This window comes from Denticeps clupeoides, chromosome 5 (genome assembly GCF_900700375.1).
Source record: "Denticeps clupeoides chromosome 5, fDenClu1.1, whole genome shotgun sequence".
In the NCBI taxonomy this organism is placed as follows: domain Eukaryota; kingdom Metazoa; phylum Chordata; class Actinopteri; order Clupeiformes; family Denticipitidae; genus Denticeps; species Denticeps clupeoides.
The window spans coordinates 25,907,189-25,926,750 of record NC_041711.1 but is presented as its reverse complement, the minus strand read 5'-3'; the positions used below and the strand labels follow the sequence as shown (position 1 = coordinate 25,926,750).

Here is a 19,562-nt window from a genome sequence, read left to right as displayed (position 1 = left end):
TTCTTTATTTTCGTGACCATTTACATTGGTAGATTCTCCCTGAAGGCATCAAAACTATGAATGAACACATTCATAGTTTGTATGAATGTAACAAAAAGGTGAAATAACTGAAAACATGTTTTATATTCTAGTTTCTTCAAAATAGCCGCCCTTTGCTCTGATTACTGCTTTGCACACTCTTGGCATTCTCTCGATGAGCTTCAAGAGGTCGTCACCTGAAATGGTTTTCCAACAGTCTTGAAGGAGTTCCCAGAGGTGTTTAGCACTTGTTGGCCCCTTTGCCTTCACTCTGCGGTCCAGCTCACCCCAAACCATCTCAATTGGGTTTAGATCCGGTGACTGTGGAGGTCAGGTCTCCACTTTTTGTAAAATACAAAACTCCACATGTGTTCATTCATAGTTTTGATGCCTTCAGGGAGAATCTACCAATGTAAAAGGTCATGATAATAAAGAAAACACATTGAATGAGAAGGTGTGTCCAAACTTTTGGCCTGTACTGTAAGTGAGGTTTGTCCATGACTTTCATGAAACCATACCAAAAATTTATAACAAAAATCTATAGCCTTTTAACACCATCTGTACACAGAAGAAGCTTAGATAAGGACTTCCTTTCCTCTATCTTTTTTTTTTTACTTTCTCGTGCCCCCTTTTATCCATCATCTTTGCTGCTAACATGTTTGCACAGGGAAACGGTGTGTACTTGTCTGACAAGAATGGTGCCCTTTGCACAGCTTTAATGGAAAGTGTAGCACAACCCGCTCATTGCCGGTATCGATGTGTTTAAACAGACTGAACTGTGTAGAAATGTTTCTGAGCGATTTATTCAAACTGTTGGGACGAGAGAGGTGGAGAGATCTGGCCGGTAATTCATTCCCCTCAGTCTCTGACCCAAGCAGGTAATGTCTTTCTGGCTTGCTCTCTTTCTTGCTTTTTGAAGTGTGGTATTCGATTGCCTGTCTCAATCTCTGATTAATCTACATGATTTCAAACAATAATTAATTGTTGGGAAACCAAGCTGTACACAGTGGGAGTACTGTGATGGGATGACTTCTGGCCCTTTAATTATTTGAGTTAATCCATTAAAAAACGAAAATAAAAAAATGAAATAGCACCGGGGCTCCAAGGGTACCAGAGCAGAGACCACTGGATTAAGACATGGCATAATTGTTATTCGTTATTATGGCAAGTGCGTGGGAGTTATGTAACTGATTACTGTCACAGGCTGTTGAAAAGGTCAAACTCATTATGATAAACAGACAAGTGGCATACTGAGGTACTAAGGTAGTCATTTTTGAATCCATTTTATACATTTTTTCCTCCAAATTACACAGTGTATTGTTGGCAAGTCCTTTGAAATGACCTGTCTGTCAAAGCATACGTGAGCGTTTTCTCATGCAGTGTGGCTGCCGAAGCGTTATGGTGATTCCTGTACCTTTTTACAGTGATTGCTCATCCTCTGATGTGGCTTTACTGTCACGTCAGGCTTTTGCTCACCTTTCTGCAGGCAAGGCCAATCTGTGGTAGTTCTACGCTTACTGAATGATTATTCTCTCTCCCTGTCTTTCTGCTAATCCTCATGCACATTCTGTAACTTTTCAGATTCCGCTCTCTTCCGCGCTCCACAGACATGCAGTTGATGTGGCTGTACACAGTCGGCCAGTGTGTGCTGTCGCTGGGCGTGATAGGAATGAGCGTGCGCTTGTGTGTTTCTGGAGTCCGCGGGGAAGGCAACAGCCGTGGGGCTAGCGTGTCCACCTGTCTGAGACTGTGTCTGGGCTGGGTGGGTGCCGTGGGAAACGCAGTATCTGTACCCATTTACATATTGCTCAACCTGAGGAGCGCACAGTGCCTGTACACCTGCATCATCCTGGTGTCGTGCCCCCTGCTGGTGCGCCAGTTCAAGATGTTTCTGCTGCTCCTGCTCACTCTCCATGTGCATCTGCAGCACAGACTCGGGAACAGGTGAGTCCTTGTACATGTTTCATTTCATTAGACCCAGGGTCGCCAACCCAAGTCCTGGAGATTCCTGCATATTTCGGGTTTAAGCCTCGTTTAACATGACTGATTCCACCTCTGTACTCATTACCTCCCAGTTCATGAGTTCAATCATGGAAGGATCTAACTTGTGCAGGGCTGATGGGTGCCCTCCAGGACCAGGGTTGGTGACCCCCAGCATTAGACCAACACACAAATAACCCAGAAAGACAACCTGTTCATCTGTGGACTTTAATATCACACTGATGGCCGCTTTAGTACTAGAGGTTGGTTAATTTAAAATCCTTACTTGCACACATATTAATAGCATGTCACTTCATGCCACCGGCTCCCAACCAATCCTACTAGTGCTTCTAGCCTTTAAATAACACATAACACCTAGAAATTTCCAGAACTTATTTCCGGATGTAATTGTTGTGTCTACTTCAGATACGCTGCTGTGGTGACTCGGCGGCGGATCTTGTGCTTAGTGCTCCTGACTTGGCTGGCTTCTGTGCTCACAGCCTTTGCCCAATACATTAGCTGGAATGCACAGGACACGTGGATAACATCTGGTGGTGGTGGTGGCACAGCAGGACTAGGGCTGGACGAAGAGGGTAACTGGACCACACCTCCTCCCAAACACCCAGGCCCCCAAGACCGTTCTGTCATAGGGCAATACCTGCCTTATGGAGGTTTTCTGTCTAAGTTCTTGGTGGCCGATCTTCACAACTTCACGTATGCTGAGATTCACAGCAATCATTGGGGTGTCTGTGCCCCAGACCTAGTGTTCAGTCCAGAGTTCATGGTCTATGTCTACGGTGTAACCGTGTTCTTGCTCCCTTTGATAGTACTGCTTACTATTTATCTGGACTTGATGTGTATCATGTCCAAAGCAGCCCCAGGATCACTAGAGCCTCTAAAGAGGAGTTCGCCCCAATCTCAATCCCTAGCCCTTTCCTTGTTGTTGCTCGTTCTGCTGGGTTTACCCTGTCACATCTCCCACGCACTCTTGCTCTTTGCCCCTGGTAACCCCCAGCCTCTGTGGGTCACCTCTCTGGTTACTTTGCTCTTTCAGGCTTATGGCCTGGTTCCTCCGATTCTGTTCATGCAGACGAGCAACAGTGCTCCTTTGTCTCGTCTAGACACCGAGGTTTCACCTTCTCATTGAAAACCGACTACATACTGTAACATGCTGTACTGTAACATGCTGTACCCCTAGATTTAGTAACCCAAGGTTTAACATTGCAATCTGATGAAAGGGGGCCTTAATTAATTGGAGTTGTTAAAGCCTAAAACACAGAATTATCTATGCCATTTGAAAATATTAGCTCTTGTTCAGTAGTCTCACATCAGTGGGAGTTATGTGCAATTCTTACTGTCACACAGCCAAGCACAGCCAATTAATATTGAACATGGGGCTGTTTCTATTATTATCAAGATCAAATCATAATTCTGTGCTATGACAGGATTAACAAGCGAGATGTGATCAATAGATGTGTGCTTAATTAAACAATCTGTAATAGCATATTTGGGAGAAGAGAATGTATTTTTGTGTTGGAATGTAATTAACCTTTCTGTGACAACCTTCATTGCTATTTTGATTAAACACGTAATTCTGGTATGGTGGGTAAATAATTGTCTCGCTTACACTAATTAGATTGTTATTTAATTCTATTTTTGAAGCATTACAGCGAGAAATGCTCGAACTGTGCATGTAGTTTTGTGCTTGTTTGTACACTTCCGATTTTTTTTTCCCTTTTCTATTTTTTTTTTGTGGTTCTTACCTCTGTCTCTGTGGGGAGTTTCTCTTGAGAGCATATTGAATTGTTCCGTGTACTTGAAAGCATCCAGCGTGCATCCAGCAACGCAAGCACTTATGACAACGACAGCCTTTCCAATCAATCAACTCCACCACTGCAGGACAGCTTACTAACCCACTTCAGTCACCATCACCAAGTTTAAAGAAATAAATAAGTCTTCAGACACCTTGTCAGCGGCAGAAAGGGACATTTACTCTCTCCTGACAGTGAAAGCTTGTCTTCAGATAAATCACTTCGTTCTTCAACCACAACACACATTTTTTTCCTTCATGAAGAGGTGCTATTTGCAAAATGTCATGCAATGTTTAGTACAGAATATGTAGATTTTTTATATAAATATGACTTTGTGAATTATACTGCTTTACACTAGGGAAAAATAGGCACTGTCTGAGGGTCTACTTTGAAGGCCGTGTCACAATGGCCATCTTTATGGCTGGCAAATGCAGTGCTTTGCTATTGACGAAGGACAAACACATTGATCAAACACAAAGCGACCTCCACCAGCTTTTAAATCCATGGCTGACGTACACATGAGCACACCGAATGCTCCTGAGTGGAATCGACTAGGCATAATGGAGGAGGCATATTTTTGTGCATGTCTCCCTCCCTTTTGCTTCTGCTTTATTCTGGCTTTGATTCATCTCTTAGGCTGTTTCTCTCTTCCCTGATTTTTTGCCAGTCTTTTTTTTTTCCCTTTGAGCGGCTGTCTTGTATGCTACAGTTTTCCTTTTTGTAAGGTCCCAGCCATTTATTGTCATCTGTAAAACTGTTATCTCTTTCAATTCAAGGAACACATTTCTCTATTGACAGTTTTCAGTGGATTTATTGGGGTTCAGGAATGAAACAACCTCGAAGAAAGTGCACTCTCTGATCATTTTTGAAGAACTTTTTATTGTCGTGCTTTGTATCTTTCATCTATAAAGAAATACAGTTAGCGATATCAACAGCAACGCATGGACTATAAAATAAATGAGCGAAAGACAAAGAGGAAGAGACAGACAGACACAGATACAAAGGGAGAAAGACGAAGAGAATAAGAGAGAAAAAACTGCTGTTCCTACAGAGAAAATGCAAAACATGAGAAGAGTACAATTTTATGACATTTACAATAATAATAACAGTGCTAATAACAACAACAATCATAATTTCCAAATAAAAATAATTATTTAAAAAATCAATAGGACCTCTGGTATCTCATAAAGACAAAAATGATATATATTTTTCTTTTGTTTTTAAAGATCACTTAACAATATTTTGTTCAGTTGTGTACCTATAGGCTAATATTGTGTTAGTACAGTAGCATTGCTAGGTAATGCGCTCAGTAATAAATGTTTTTTTTTTCCATTTCGCAAAAGTGTCATTTAATTTACGCTGTTGCCTTTTTTATACAAATAACAACTTACAAGATATGTTTCATTGTGTAAGTGTGTATGGACGCATTCAAAAATTTCCACCAATTCTTTTTTTGTTCATTTCCTCCCCCATTGCCTCACCCAAACCCCTCCCTCGGTTCCATTTACATTACATAATAATTAGGCCTTTCACATCTCTTTTTGTCATTCTTTACTGGCCTTTTGTCAGCACAGTAAAGAGAAGAACTATGCCTTGAGAGAGAGAGAGAGAGAGAGAGAGAGAGAAAGAAGGGAGTGCTCTCCTTTAACAGCACAGTTAAGCTGATATGATAAATACTGTAGATCAAAGTTTTCCCGTCAGTGCAGGCAAAGTAATTGAGGTCTGGGCGATATGTGGCATTCACATCAATATGAATACTTAATAAATGCACTACGCTGTCATCACAGAATTGTGTATGAAGGATAGGCTCTCTGCAGTAAAGATGCTTTGGCAATTTGAAGTATTTCAATTTTCTTACACTGAGCATTCAATGCCTCTTAAACCCAACTGTCTTCCCCTGCTGCTGATGTCTCTGTAAGTTATGGATTTGGACCTTAACAACTGACACATTTGAAAAACCCTTGGCACAAAATTATAGGCAGTCTTCTCCACACTTGTTTTAACACTAGCTATTCAGTGTGCAGGGAGAGTTGTATCTATGTAAATTATTTGTAATAATTATCCACTGCCCTTTTTTCCATCATTTCCCAAGTCTCATACTGCAAGTCTTCCCTTTTTTTCTCTCCACCCTCATATGGCATAGTTGTGTAGGGTGCCTCTGTTCTGAGTAGTGTGTAGTGTGTATTATGGTCTGATACATTTGCTCAGGCGATTCACTCTTTGAGGCCACTACAGTAAATATTCCTTCTTAGTGCCATCCCTGGAGTCATTGCCATTAAGAAAGGCCTCTTGGACCTCCCCATGCTCATCCATACCACTGGCCTCATGGGTGAGATAAGAACCTGCAGAAAAGAGGGCAAAGCAGACAATGTTGTCTTGATGGTAATTTTTTCTATACAATATTTAAAATATTTTATGTATTAAAATAAATTAACATTGTTAATGCTATGCATTATAGCAAGCTTTATTCTTATTAATTAATCACAATTATTTAATTGTTAAATCTGTGATTAATTAGTTATATTTTAACCAGCAGCACATATGAAATGTTTTTTTTTTATGTTTTTTGTCAGATATCAAGATTCTCAATCATATTTAGGTTTTTAAAATGATTTTACTGAGCAATGTGAATAGGATAAAGAAATGATTAATTAACTTTATGAATCGTCTTCTCAAAACATACAGTGTCACCTTTTCATTAAACTAATTATGTAGAACCCATGACACCACTACCTGAAATTATGAATTACAATGAACTTATAATTAGAAAATCGATCAACTTCATTTTGTGCTGTTTGTTTAGGGCAAAGTAGTGGCTGATTGAACTATTAAAACCAATTCTGAATGAGCAAGCTGCGCCTGGTTGAACCATCAAATCCTGGTTAGGAACTCCCACTCAGCTCAGGAGGAAAAAGGCTGATTAATTATTGGGGCTTTGGTTCTCTGGCCACCTCATGGTTAGAGAAATTATCAGTAGAATCTCTGAGAGACCTCTAGAGATCTTTCCCCCTTGGTCTTGGGCAGCAAGGAAAGCTGTGGTGCTGCCAAAGCTCTCCTAATACTACAGAGTGCAGGTATTGCAGTCCTGGTGCATTACAATTGGCACAGGTCATTAAATATGAGGGTCATGCCTATGTTACCCACATCAGATAAGGACTGAGTCCCTCTCCTCTTCCCTCACCAAAGTACCCCCCCACTGTTGGATACATAGGTGACACAGTCTTTCCTTGTTGGATTTTGTCATTGTTCTTCTGTCCCTTAGGTCCACTAGTGTCACATTCTTCTTGTTCTCTCACAAGCTTTTTACTTTTTTTTCCCTCCCTGTGACATTTGGGCTGGTGTCAGGTGACTTGTCACAGTACTGCAAAGACGAAGTGAGTGGAGGAGAGTAAAAGGTCATTTCCTTGTTCTCGCTTTCTGTGCACTGTTACCTTTCTGCCGAACTGAACACCAGATGGTGACAATGAGGACACAGATGACGGTGAAGACCAACAGAGCCAGAACACCACCTATTACAGCATAAGGTACTGAGCTGGGAACATCCACCATTGCTCCAGGATCTGAGGAGAGGAGGAAGAAAGCGACAGTGAGACTTAGAGTTACAGGTTGTTCCAGAGCCAGCATTGTCACATCACATGAGATCTGGAAGCTCAACATGAAGGCGTGAGAGAGGAGATTAGAAACACTCAGAATACAACTGCAACAAGTTACTTTGCTCGAGCGGTGACGAGCAGTAGTTCGCATAGACATATTACAAGAAATACAGAAATGGGCCAGAAAAGACCAGTTAAGAAAGATCATCCCCTTGAAGCCATCTGTCAAGCTGGGTCCATGACCACTTCAATAGGGCATGTCGGTTGGCCTGAGAAATCATCCGAAAGCACAGAGTGAGTTGAAGACAGTGCCAGCAAAATAAAAAATAAAGAAGAAGCCCAACTGTCACTGGATTCTGCACCACAGCACCAGGCTCTAATGTTTAATACAGCAGCCATGAACAGAGCAGGAAGAAAAAGGAAAGCAGCAGTTGGTGCAACGCAGGGTTTGAGGAACTGTCTGGATGCATTCATCATGCGGGGAACAGGGGAGAGTTTCTGTTGTGAGCCTGGAAGTGAGACACAACCTAGTAGACTTGTGTGATTACTTTTCTGTGTGTGTATGCGAGAGAACAGACAGGAGAAGTGTGCGAAAGGGTCGTATTAATGAGCACAAAGAGCATTTCATTAGAGACCTGCTGAGTAATATTTCATGAGGGATGAAAAACTGAGAGTGGTGGAGTGTTGGCATTTCAGCTACAGAACCTCAGAGCCCAGTGGCTTTTAAGTGACAGCAGAACAGACCCATGATCCGCACTTCCCTCCTGACATTTACACACAGTGCAGACAGCAGATGCCTCTGTCTCAACACACACACACACACACTCTCTAATGCACAGTAATGAACACCTGCATATATTACCACAGATGCCAACACACTCATATGCGCACTTTCTCTATCTCTCTTTAGTTCATTTTACCTTTCTTTCTTTCTTTAATTCTGTCTATCTCGATAGAAAATGGTCCTCTCCCTTCATCTTTTCCCAGAAAGAGGGAGAGGGGGTAGAATGGCAGTAAATGAAATATGGGAGAAAGAGAGGGATGAAACAGGGGAAGGCAGACAGACATGGAACTAAACAGAAAAGGACAGAGGAAATGGATGAGAGCAAGCTATGAAATGAAAGAGGGAGAGAAGTGAAGGAATGGGGCAGGCGGCGAGGCAGCTGCCTGTGACAGCGGCTCAGACGTGTGCAGCAGAGGCTCGGGGCAGAGGGACAGGAAAGTCATCACATTTGGACGGCCTTACACGGCCCCACAGGGCACAGCGTGAGTGGCAGAGCTGCCGCTGTCCTAATGTGGCATTACTCACAGGACTGCGCTCACCATGTCCAACACGTCTAATCCAGGCACAGAGGAAACCAGAGAATTTATTCAGCAGTGGGACTCTAACCAACAGACAGTGCAGGTGAAGGAAGCTGGAAAATGATGAGAGCAAGACAGGGAAGTGTGTGTTTGTGTTTGTGCGTGTACAGAAGTGTGTATTAAATGCAAAAGGCACCAAGGAGAAATAAAAGACAAATCAATGCTGAGGATAGAGGAAGGAAAAAAATAAAGTGTTATGGCAAAGATGGAGGTTGACTTACTTGTGGGGTGCACAGCAATTCTGTTTTTGGGGAAGTCGGGAGGGGAGGTGGAGGGAGACACATAATCTAGTGAAGAGATTTCTATGAGTTAATGGGAATGAGACAGGGTCACATGCACATCAAGTGAATTCGGTGCATCTATATCTGCTTTTATTGTTTATTGCTAATTTATTGCAATAAACAATTATTGTTAGTTTATGGGTGTATATGCGGTGTATGTGGGAAGGTTAGGAAGAAGAGAGACACCTCATTTTATTTATGTATTTATTTTACATATTTTTACTGTGAGAACATTTGCACTAGTAGAGTTGCTTATGTATTCTTTACATGTAGTAAGTAAAAGTTCTAAAACCCAAGCCATTAAATTTAAAACGAAGATTTACAGCAAATAAGAAATAATTGTAGTATGCATTATTGCAGTGCAAATTACATCTAGTTAAAGATGCATTTATTGCATAGTTATTACATCGACACTCCCATTGACACTAAAACATGAAGTGTATGGGTGCATGATTATCTCAAAGAGCAGGGCACATACATTTCTCACAGCAGGGGGCAGTAGTGGTCTGTTCACACTCTCCCCACCCCCATGGCAACATTAAATCTGCAGCTTGCTCCTCAGTGCTCCTCATGCGCTCATTTCCAATCCCAGTATCCCTCAGATCGTCCATCTCTTTCCTCTGCACTACCACCAACCCCTTCTGCTCTTAAACCAAAATTACTACTATCAGTGTCCTGACAGTGGTGTGAATGAAGCAAGCCTTTGTGCAAGTGTTAATGTAGATTTACTTGACTGAAACACAATGCATGGTGCCACAACATAATGATAAGAAACATGGTATGTATGAACAAACTCAAAACAAACAGGCATGGACAAGACAGAAATGGCACCTGAAATTTGGCCAAGACAGTAGGAAACAATCAGGACAATCAGAAAGCACAAGACATGAAAGTCAGGCCAGGTCAATAATACTGGCATGAGAACAAGGACATGACATTTCTTTTCCAATTCCTTCCAAGCACCCTCTGTGCTACAAAACACATCATTGTACAACAGCAAAAAATCTCTAAATAATAGATAATGTGTGTATACTGAATAGTGGTATGTGTGGAAAAAACCTGAAAAGACAAAAACTTCTTGGTTGGATGCATGAAGAGCACAATCAATACAAATACCAATAAAAGGTTTTTGTGTGAGATAACCTGATGGTGAAAACCTAAGATGCTGTGTGTGATAGACAGGTAGACAGTACCACCAGTACCACCAGCACCACCAGTGTACCAGGTAGTATTCCTAATATTGATAGCATTTACTATTTACTCCACTATCAGTACTGAAGTCAAACATATCAAGAGATCATATTAAATTTACTACATTATGAATATGAAAAATAAACACAACACAGTATTTAAAGAACAAGGAGACTAGTCGGCATGATTGTACAGTTGTCTGACCTTAGAAGTCAGTCTACCTTATTTATACACATAAATGCATTTGCTCTTTTTTCTACTTTGTTTTAGAATAAGGAGAATCTGGCTACACACGTGGTTATTCAAAAGTCAGCTTGATTTAAATCTCTCCAATATTAGACATACATCATTGTCAAATCAAGGTCATAAACTTTCTCCCAGTGTTAAACTGTGAGGCCATGGTGCACCTGGCCCATCACGTGGCACAAGGCCGGGTCCTTCAGATTTAGAAGCAGGGTAATTAACAATGTTCGTCATTATTAATGCCACAGTGCATTCTGTTGTTTCTCTGGTTTGTGTTCTTCTTACGATGTTGAGTGCCCATGGCATTACAAAGGCATGCATCATTGTGCACTCATGGTCTCAGACATGGAACATTGAAACATTATGTTATAAAAGCAAAACACTCAATAGTAACTTAATCATTTTTTTTTACCAATTACATTGATGGAATCTCAAGAAATGGAAAATGTCTGTAAGTTTGAGTGAAAGTGAAGGACCAGTGTATACCCACCTGAGCCACATGGGTAGCTGGACAATGTGTTTAAGTGTTTGAATAATTGAGGTCAGTCTGTGCAGATGGCCACCGTTTATTTATTTATATGATTTATAACTGATCCCAGACTGGTTCTTAATGGGACACTGACTAATACTGTCTGACCAGTCAGACGACTTGAACTAGACTATATATGGACGATATACAAGCAGCTTCCTCTCCTCTCTCAACCTTTCTTTCTCAGCACCACAATTTGCATTTTCTCCCCCCAGTAATGCCCTCTCTCCTCAGTCATACCTTTCCTATATTTTACTGTGGTGCTTTTGTGGTTATTTTCCTGAGGATGGTGTCTGCACAACTCAGAGTGGCAAATGTTCACTATGAAGATTGATGAGGTGTTATGTACAGCCAATGATAATGACACTGGAGTGATTAGCTGTTATAGTCACTCATTTGTCATTTTTGTTTCCATCTGTTTTGTTTCTCTCTTGTACGTGTTCAGCCCCTTTGTCTGTTTTAGATAATTGGCAGGCTTTTGTAACTTGCATTATTGTCTTAATAAAAATGGCTCTTCAAATTCATTTTTTCCTCCATCACTCTTTCTCTATTGTCTTGTGCCTCCTTTCGTGATCAGAATCCATTTTTGTTAGCTTGCAGTTCACATCAGGCTTTATGGAAAACACTTCACTCTGAAATTGCTGTGGTGTACAGGGTCAGGACTGAGAAATTCAGATGCTGCGGATGTCACTGAAGATGTTGTCCACATTAGGGGAGCTAAGAGGTCCAGACCCAGATTAATTTCAGTGTTGTTCCTCCATTTGGAGAGTTGAAGACTCTTGGTCCCCAGACTTATACCTTCCTACTCAACCTTGCGGTCAAAAGGCCTCCTCCCAATCGCCACCCTGAGTTCTCTCGGTATTCTGCAAAGCTCATTTTCCACAAAGTTAGCATTCCTGTACCATGACCCCCCCCTCTCATTCTCTGATCCATTTTCTCCATCTCCCTTCTTTTTTCTCCTGTTCACTTTTTCCACACACTCACTACATTAATTAGGTGCCTGTGTTATTTCTTCCAATTAGTGCTGCAGCTCATTACTGCTCAGACAGTGCTCTTCTCCTCTTCCCAAGAGTGCCGCTATCACTCCCTCCATCCTACATCTCCGTCACCACCTATTTTTCTCGCTCCATCTCTGTCTCGCCTACTCTCCCATGCAATTCAATTCTAATGGGCTTTATTGGCAGCGCAATCCATTGCATCACGTTATATAAGCAAAGCATTTGCGGCGGGGGTGTGGCATTGGTTAGGATGACTTTCTCTGATGAGCAGGAGCATCGCACGGTGACGTAAAGTGCCACTCGCTCTTAACGACAGTGCAGGAACTCTGGGCATGTTCTCACTTTGGCAGATAAAATGAGCCCTCCCATCAATACATCACGTCACACTCAGGCTGTAATCTTTTTCTTCCCCTCTCTATCTGTGCTCTACTGAAAAAATGGTGTTCTCTTGAATTAAACTCTCACAAGTGAATGTATCGCCAAAACAAATTGGGCTGGTGTGCTGTGTCCTGTTTTTGTGTTTTTCATGAAAATACCAAACCTATAATGTGTGCAGGAGGCCCTGCTGAGTCACTCTGCCTCAGATAAAGCCTAGAAAGGACGCCTGTCAGGCATTTCCTCTCTCAATCTACCATCCACCTTGGGATTTTCCAAACCTGAGCACAGCTAATCGTCCATTGACAAGCCTCTAACAGGCATGTTAACCTGGCTTTGACCTGAATGTCCTAGCTCTCTTCCTTCTCTCCATCAGAAGCAGACAGACACCAAGTCAACCTCCTAGCGGGAGCATCTCATCCTGTTCTTGTCCAATCTAAGACGAAGCACCAGACAAAAATCGAATGTGGAAAGAGAGGGTAAGGGCAAAGATGGAGCCGGAGAAAAAGAGAGTAGAAACCAGAGGTTCTCACACGCTCTGACAGGCTTCAAAGCCTGCTGCCTGTGCTCTGTGGGAAAAGACAAAAAAAGAGAGGACAGAGGGAAGGAAAGAAGGAATGAGGGAGGATATTTTGGCATGGCGGTGAGATGAAAGGTGACACTGCCACCCACGAGTGCACTCAGGAAATTCATTAGCAGCACTTTTGATGCTTGTCTGTGCCGAGCAGGAGTCGAACCTCAGCAGTTTAGAGACGGTGACGGAGGGGTTGCTATGGAACGCTGAGTGATTTTCACAACTCATCCCAAAGCGGCCGGAGGCCACTGTTCATCAACAGTCACAGCTGAGACCACATGGCAGCAGCATGGGGCACACTACAGGGGGACACCTCCACGGCCCACACAAAAAAGGCTATATATCAGGAACGAGTCTGTGCAGACATCTCTTTGCACCTTTTCTAAGAAATGAACACATCTGCAAGTACATGTGTGTGTAAACTGGTGCACGTGTGTAGGGCAGATGTGTCGACATCTCACCATCACGTCACTGTCTCGCAGTCCCATGCAAAATGCAAATTTAATTTTGTGGTAGCGAGTACACACCTTTTTCACCTTCTCTTATGTTTCACATCCTGTGCTTCTACATCATGTGGTCATACCATCTGTTCCTAAAAGTTCATTTTCAACAGACATAATAACAAGTTTTCCGCCTATGCATCGTGTTGTAGAGATGTTTACTGAAGATAGCTTCCAGCCATCTTCATAGTTTACCAGCTAAGAGCAGGCTGCCCTGTCTCATAACACCATTACCCACCTAAAGAGGTGATTGCTGCATTAAGTCTGCGGAATGCACAATCATGCTGAAGGGACAATCTCCCTGTTTTTAACAGATAAGGAGTTGAGACAACTATGTTTCTCCCAACTTTCTCAAATCTTTAAATTACATTTCTGGAGCTTTTGGTAAATAGCACTTTTTACTTGTCCAAATTACATTTTGTTTCTGTTGTTATGCTTTACTGAGACAATTCATTATTAATATAGATTTTTTCAGGGGTCAATACCAAGTTCTAAAAAAAATAAATAATTATGTTTATATGCACGTACTTGCCATGTTCGCAGCCTTCCATTCAGAAATCTTTACGTTTACAGCATTTATCAGAAGCCCTTATCCAGAGCGACTTACAATCAGTAGTTACAGGGACAGTCTCCCTGGAGCAACTTAGGGTTAAGTGTCTTGCTCAGGGACAAAACTAGGCTTCCATATAGTTAAGTGGCATATTAAGTGGCATATAGGATTATAGGATCCACAATTTAGACAAAGACAACTTTGGTCCAAATTGCATTAAATTTCATTTGAATAATAAGGGAGCCTATGGAATCAGATTTGTGCCAAAATTTCATATATCATTTAATATTCCTAATATCAAACAAAAATACATCGTTAACATGTAAAATAAGAGGTTGTAATTTTTAAAAAATAAGTTTTTGCTTGCATCTCAATCTTTCGGTTGTGAGACTTTCAGGTACGCTGCTTGTTTTCACAGTTTCACTGCTGGCTTTTCAGTCACTCCACCCCGTTTTACATTTACGCTGCCTGAGGACTCAGTGGGACTTCTGGCACAGTTCTGTATGGAGGCGGGGCTTCACCTCATTGGCCACCAGGTATTTGAGTGACAGCGCCATTAAAAAACTTATGTCAAAATTCCTGCCTCTTATTGTCAACATTTCAAAGTTGTATTTTTGCTTGTTATTTATAATTTTGTTTAAAAAGATTGGCACAAATCTGATTTGTTCTAAGCATGAAATATGGAAGCTGAACTATCAACTAATATTGTGTAATGTGAGATGGTGGATGAGTAGGCGGCTTGACCTGGTCTCTTACCGTAAACCAGCAGTGTGTAGTGGTCAGCTGCACGGCCATAGTTGTTGTGTGCCTGGCACAGATAGGTGCCATTGTGTGACTGGCTGAGACGAGACATCAAAAGGATGTTTCCAGATTGTTCTGCCCTGTCAGGCATTGTGTCATTCACACGAGACCACAATATATTGCGTGGCCTACAAAGAGAGAGAGATGCAAGTGAACAAAAGAACAAGAGAAAATTATATAAGGCGAAACATATAAAAGAGATAAGCAGCACTATAAAATCATCAATTTGTCAAATGATGAAACAAACACGCTCTCTGTAATAATATAATGACTATGACTTGTCATGAAGCCATAATGACCTCTGTAAAAATCTTCTGTACACATTAAAGTGAATTGAAGGTACTTCAACATGTAGACAGCGTGAACAAAAACCCGCCATTAAACCTATCCTTTGCAAGTAGAAAGATTCCTCACCAGTAGCATTTAGATTATCCCATGTGAGAGAATATGTTGGCTATAAAGGGGGCAACTAAGAGATGTATTACCACCTGGCAACCCTTCTTTGCCTTTTTGGATGTAATGGGTGCTGATGAAATCAATTAATTTATTTTATTTGTTCTGTTTTTCTTCTTTTGCCAAAACATTTTGTCTAACTGCATCTGTTTAAACGTGCAGTCTGTCTTTTCTTTTTTTTCCACCCACATGGTTAATGTAACAAACACTGTAATTAATACTAATATAAATACTTATTTAAAAACATATGGTGTAAGAGGTGGAAAATTAAGGGTCAGAAAATTCTGTTTCAGGCAACTGCTTCGGCTAATTTCAAGCAGCCAACTGAGTGGTTAGTCCCTTGGCATGTATCAAGTCAGGGATCCAGATCATTTGGAGTACACTTCCAACTTGTGTAACCAGCTGTCACAAACATGCACTGAGTCTTGGTCTACAAAGGATTCAACAAGATCCAAAAGTAGAAAAGCTTTCTGCATGGCACTGAACAGCCTCTCAGAATTGGAATAGTCTTGTCATCCACATAAACAAAAACATAAAATACTGCACTATAACTGACAACTGTATAGAACGGGTGATTTAACACTATACTACAAAATAGTTGAGTTTCTATAACTTACAGTTTCTGCCCCTCAAATGTCATTTTGGTTTGTTGTTTATGGGGCAGTATTTGCCTAGCTGGTAATGAAACAGACTTGTAAACGAAAGGTTGCGGGTTCAAATCCTGAACTGTCAAGGAGCCACTGAGGTCCCTTGAGCAATGTACTGTCCCCACACACTGCTCCCTTGTCACCTTTCATGGCTGCCCACTGCTCACAAAAAATGTGATGGGTTAAATGCAGAGGACACATTTCATGTGCACCATGTGCTGTGCAGTGCTGTGCTGTGAAGAAAACAGCTAGGTTGCTTCCAAAAACAGACAGACAGATGAAAAAATGAAAATTCACATGAGAGCATGAAAGGAGGCAGATTAATGTATACAGACACACACAGCCAAAAGACACAAAAGCTGGATGTTAGGGTGTGAGTCTCTGGTCAACAGGGCTCATTTCAAGCCACCGGCTGTGAAATCTGTCTCATTCTTCATCCACACGGGTTAGATTACAATCCCTGTCATTTGAGCCACTAATCCAGGAGGAAACTTTTTATGAAATGCCTGCGTGGACATGAGCACACAGAACAGAAACACAAACAAAAACACACACACATACACTGACCTAATAAACACCAACCTCTAACAAAGCCAGTTAGGATTTAATTGGTGATAAATGTCAGCCTAACAGGCTCATTATTGTCGTGGTGATGGGGAGGACTATGGCCCTTCTGCCATGAGCGGAGATCGACTCGGAAACCAGCTACCGTCAACACTTCCATCCTTTACCCTTCATTACATCCCTCCATCACTGCCCAATACTGTTACTTTATCGCTCCCCCACCATCCATTTCTCAACTGCCCGGTGGTCTGTTATGGAGCTCCTGCATGGCCCTCTTCATTCTCTCTTGATCCCGCCATGGCTTTTTATAGAATATATGTGTGTATGTGTGTGTGTGTCACTAAAATCTGGCTTTTAGACTGGCTTTTTGATGCATGCATGAGGTATAAAGTCATATTATTATTATTAAATTAAGAATGTCCTGTACTTTATAAGTCATGATTAGTCTTTTTCTGGCTATCTTTCATCCTCCTTCTTGGCCATTCTCTCTTTCTTACACACATTCCAACACACGCTTGTCCATCTTCACAATTCCTCACTCACTAAGTTTCAGTCCCTCGGTGTCCATCTCTTGCCGTATCTACTTCATTACTGTGCCTTTCCTTTCCTCTACCCCTCCAGCAGGCTGTGTGTTTTATGACTCCAGAGAGATTTAGTGGCTTTAAGCTCAAAGTCCCTTCAGATGGCACCAGAGAGAGAGCTGGATGAATGTAAATGTTAACTAACCCTCAATCCCATCAAGAGTAAAAACAGCAAAAGAACAGCAATTCATCTACAAAAAGCTCAACAGTAGAAAATAAACCAGCAACAAAGTTGCCTGCTATAGACAAAAACAGTGTTATTTCAAATTTGGTGTCGCTCATATTGTGATTTCTGCATAGTATTTTTTTTTTCTTCACCCAAATTATGTAAGGTCTCTTGCACAAAAAAACTCCCAATTTTCAGTGAAAAAACAATTAGTGATGTGCACCACCAGCAGAAATCCTCTATGTCGATGTCTGAGCTTCTGTTGTATTAAAACCTGCCGATATTTATCATTTCCCATGTGTTTAAGGATTCACAGAAAATTTTTCATTAAGACTTTCAGTAACTTGCTGTCACTCAGAATTAAGTGTGTAACTATACTACTCTCTCAAACACAATAAGACAAATCGAGACTCAAATGAGGACTGTGTGCTGTGGATGAGGAGCTGCACAATAGTTGATTATGCAAAAATGTTTTTTAAGAATAGAATGGAAAGTAATTAAATAAAATAGAATGAAACACACTCATTTGTAAAGAACAAAAAATAAGGAAAACACGCTGATTCTCAGACAGCATAAATAAATGAACAGACCAACATGCTTATATATTTAGTGAGGGCCTGCAAAATCTCATACTGTCATATCTGGGGGAGTGCTTGACCTAGTGGGTAAGGAAACAGACCCATAATCAGAAGGTTGCCGGTTCAAATCGCCAAGGTGCCACTGAGGTGCCACTGAGCAAATAACCGTCCCCACACTGCCCACTGCTCACCAAGGGTGATGGTTAAAAGCAGAGGACACATGTCGTTGTGTCACCGTGCTTCAGCGTTTCACAATGACAATCACTTCACTTTCACTTCACTCTTTTCTACAAAAAGTTTGGTCTTCACAATTTTATTACAACTGTTTGTCTCTTTCACTCACATTGGGTTTCCAATGACGGAGCAGGTAAGGCTTAAGGAGTCTCCTTCTCTTAGGATGCCCTGGGGTGGAATGATCCTGACTGTGGGTGCAACTGTAGAGTGAAAAGAGAAACATGCACACTATAAAAAATGCTGCAGCATCTGCAAACATACATACATAGAAACATAATTCACAGCGAACCGCCTACACTCCATGCAGAATGAGACGTCCAACAAATTTCACCATGGAAGAATAACAATAGTGGCTCAGCTGTGACAGTGGTTGTCATAGAAACCCCCATCTCTTCTCACTCACAGTGCACGTCTAGTCGGTAGTGCCGAACCCTCTTCTGGCCCCCCAGAGCAGGATGGGAGGCTTCACAGTTTATGGCAGCGCCGTTATCTCGTCTCTCCACAAGGATCTTGATGGTGTTGGAAACACTCACTGCTTTTCCATTATCCTGGTGGGATATCACACCTGTTAGACAGAGAGGGAGAGAGAAATAATAAATAATATGTAAATAATATCAATGTAAATTGTATCATTACAGTTTAAAATGTTAAAAGATGAACAGAAGTAGAGGAAAAGTGAGAACTAAAAAGGGAAAAAGAGGAAGTGTTTTTTATTATTTAATTTGCATGACAACATTTCATGGTAACTCAACAAATCCCAATTATTTGGGATAGTTGGGTGGAGAAAAGGCAAGGAGGTAAAAGGCTGTGGAGGGGAGCATGATGGCATCTTAATTAAAGCAGACCCTATCATTCATAACCTCTTTCTAACCTTTAATATCACACCACATTTAATTCACATCTTGGACAGCCATGCAAAAAAAAAAAAAACACAACAAACCTTCAGCTTAGACTCTGCAACCTCCTCATGTGGATGTTCATGGAGGAAAGGGGTGAGTGATAAAAAAGGGGAAACAGGAGGAAAAGGGGAAAAGAGACAGAGAGGAGAAAAATGTTGGGAAGGACAGTGATAAGCAATGAAGAGGCATGATATACAGATCGAAACAGAGCTGTGGGGAGAATGTGATAGACTTCGCCTGCTAAGAGTCTGAGAATAGCAGAAACAACAGAGCTTGGCTCATGTGTCTAGTTTGCAAGATAAAGATTTTTATTTGCCCTTTTTAAAAATATTAAACAGCAGTTTGTTTTGGTAGAGGTTAAAGAATAGTACGGCCATTTTCAACTATTACAGGCAATTGCTCTAATTTTACATATAATAAAAACTGGTAGAGACAGCCAACTTTAGTTTGAAGAGCTGAAATTATGTCTATTAAGGCTGTAACAATATGCAAACCAAGACCCAAATCACAATTTATCCTCAATTTCCAGGATCTCATGCTATGAGTCCAAAAGACAGAATATGCACATCATGCCACTGCTACAGGTGCAGCCTGCTCCCATTACGTTACCAATGCAAGAAATCTCATTTTTCAT

General features: G+C 41.3%; 2 protein-coding genes across 4 annotated transcripts in view; one reads left to right on the top strand and one right to left on the bottom strand.

The window, feature by feature from the left end:
• The first annotated feature begins 1,627 nt into the window (after nucleotides 1–1,627).
• On the top strand, nucleotides 1,628–3,145 carry LOC114789931 (uncharacterized). Its single transcript, XM_028979418.1, has 2 exons — nucleotides 1,628–1,962; nucleotides 2,425–3,145. Exons 1-2 carry the CDS (start codon nucleotides 1,628–1,630, stop codon nucleotides 3,143–3,145), a joined length of 1,056 nt encoding a protein of 351 aa, XP_028835251.1.
• Nucleotides 3,146–4,668: 1,523 nt separating this feature from the next.
• The window catches only part of cadm4 (cell adhesion molecule 4), an 88,974-nt gene continuing 74,080 nt past the window's right edge, over nucleotides 4,669–19,562 (bottom strand). For 2 of the 3 annotated variants that reach the window (XM_028981624.1, XM_028981625.1), the window contains exons 4-9: nucleotides 18,433–18,594; nucleotides 18,139–18,229; nucleotides 14,762–14,934; nucleotides 8,986–9,051; nucleotides 7,241–7,369; nucleotides 4,669–6,151 (exon numbers count right to left, since the gene is read on the bottom strand). In XM_028981624.1, the coding sequence (XP_028837457.1) occupies nucleotides 6,039–6,151; nucleotides 7,241–7,369; nucleotides 8,986–9,051; nucleotides 14,762–14,934; nucleotides 18,139–18,229; nucleotides 18,433–18,594 (734 nt within the window). In that variant the 3' untranslated portion in view covers nucleotides 4,669–6,038. The remainder of the gene's footprint in view (nucleotides 6,152–7,240; nucleotides 7,370–8,985; nucleotides 9,052–14,761; nucleotides 14,935–18,138; nucleotides 18,230–18,432; nucleotides 18,595–19,562) is intronic. The other variant, XM_028981626.1, reaches the window with a different exon arrangement.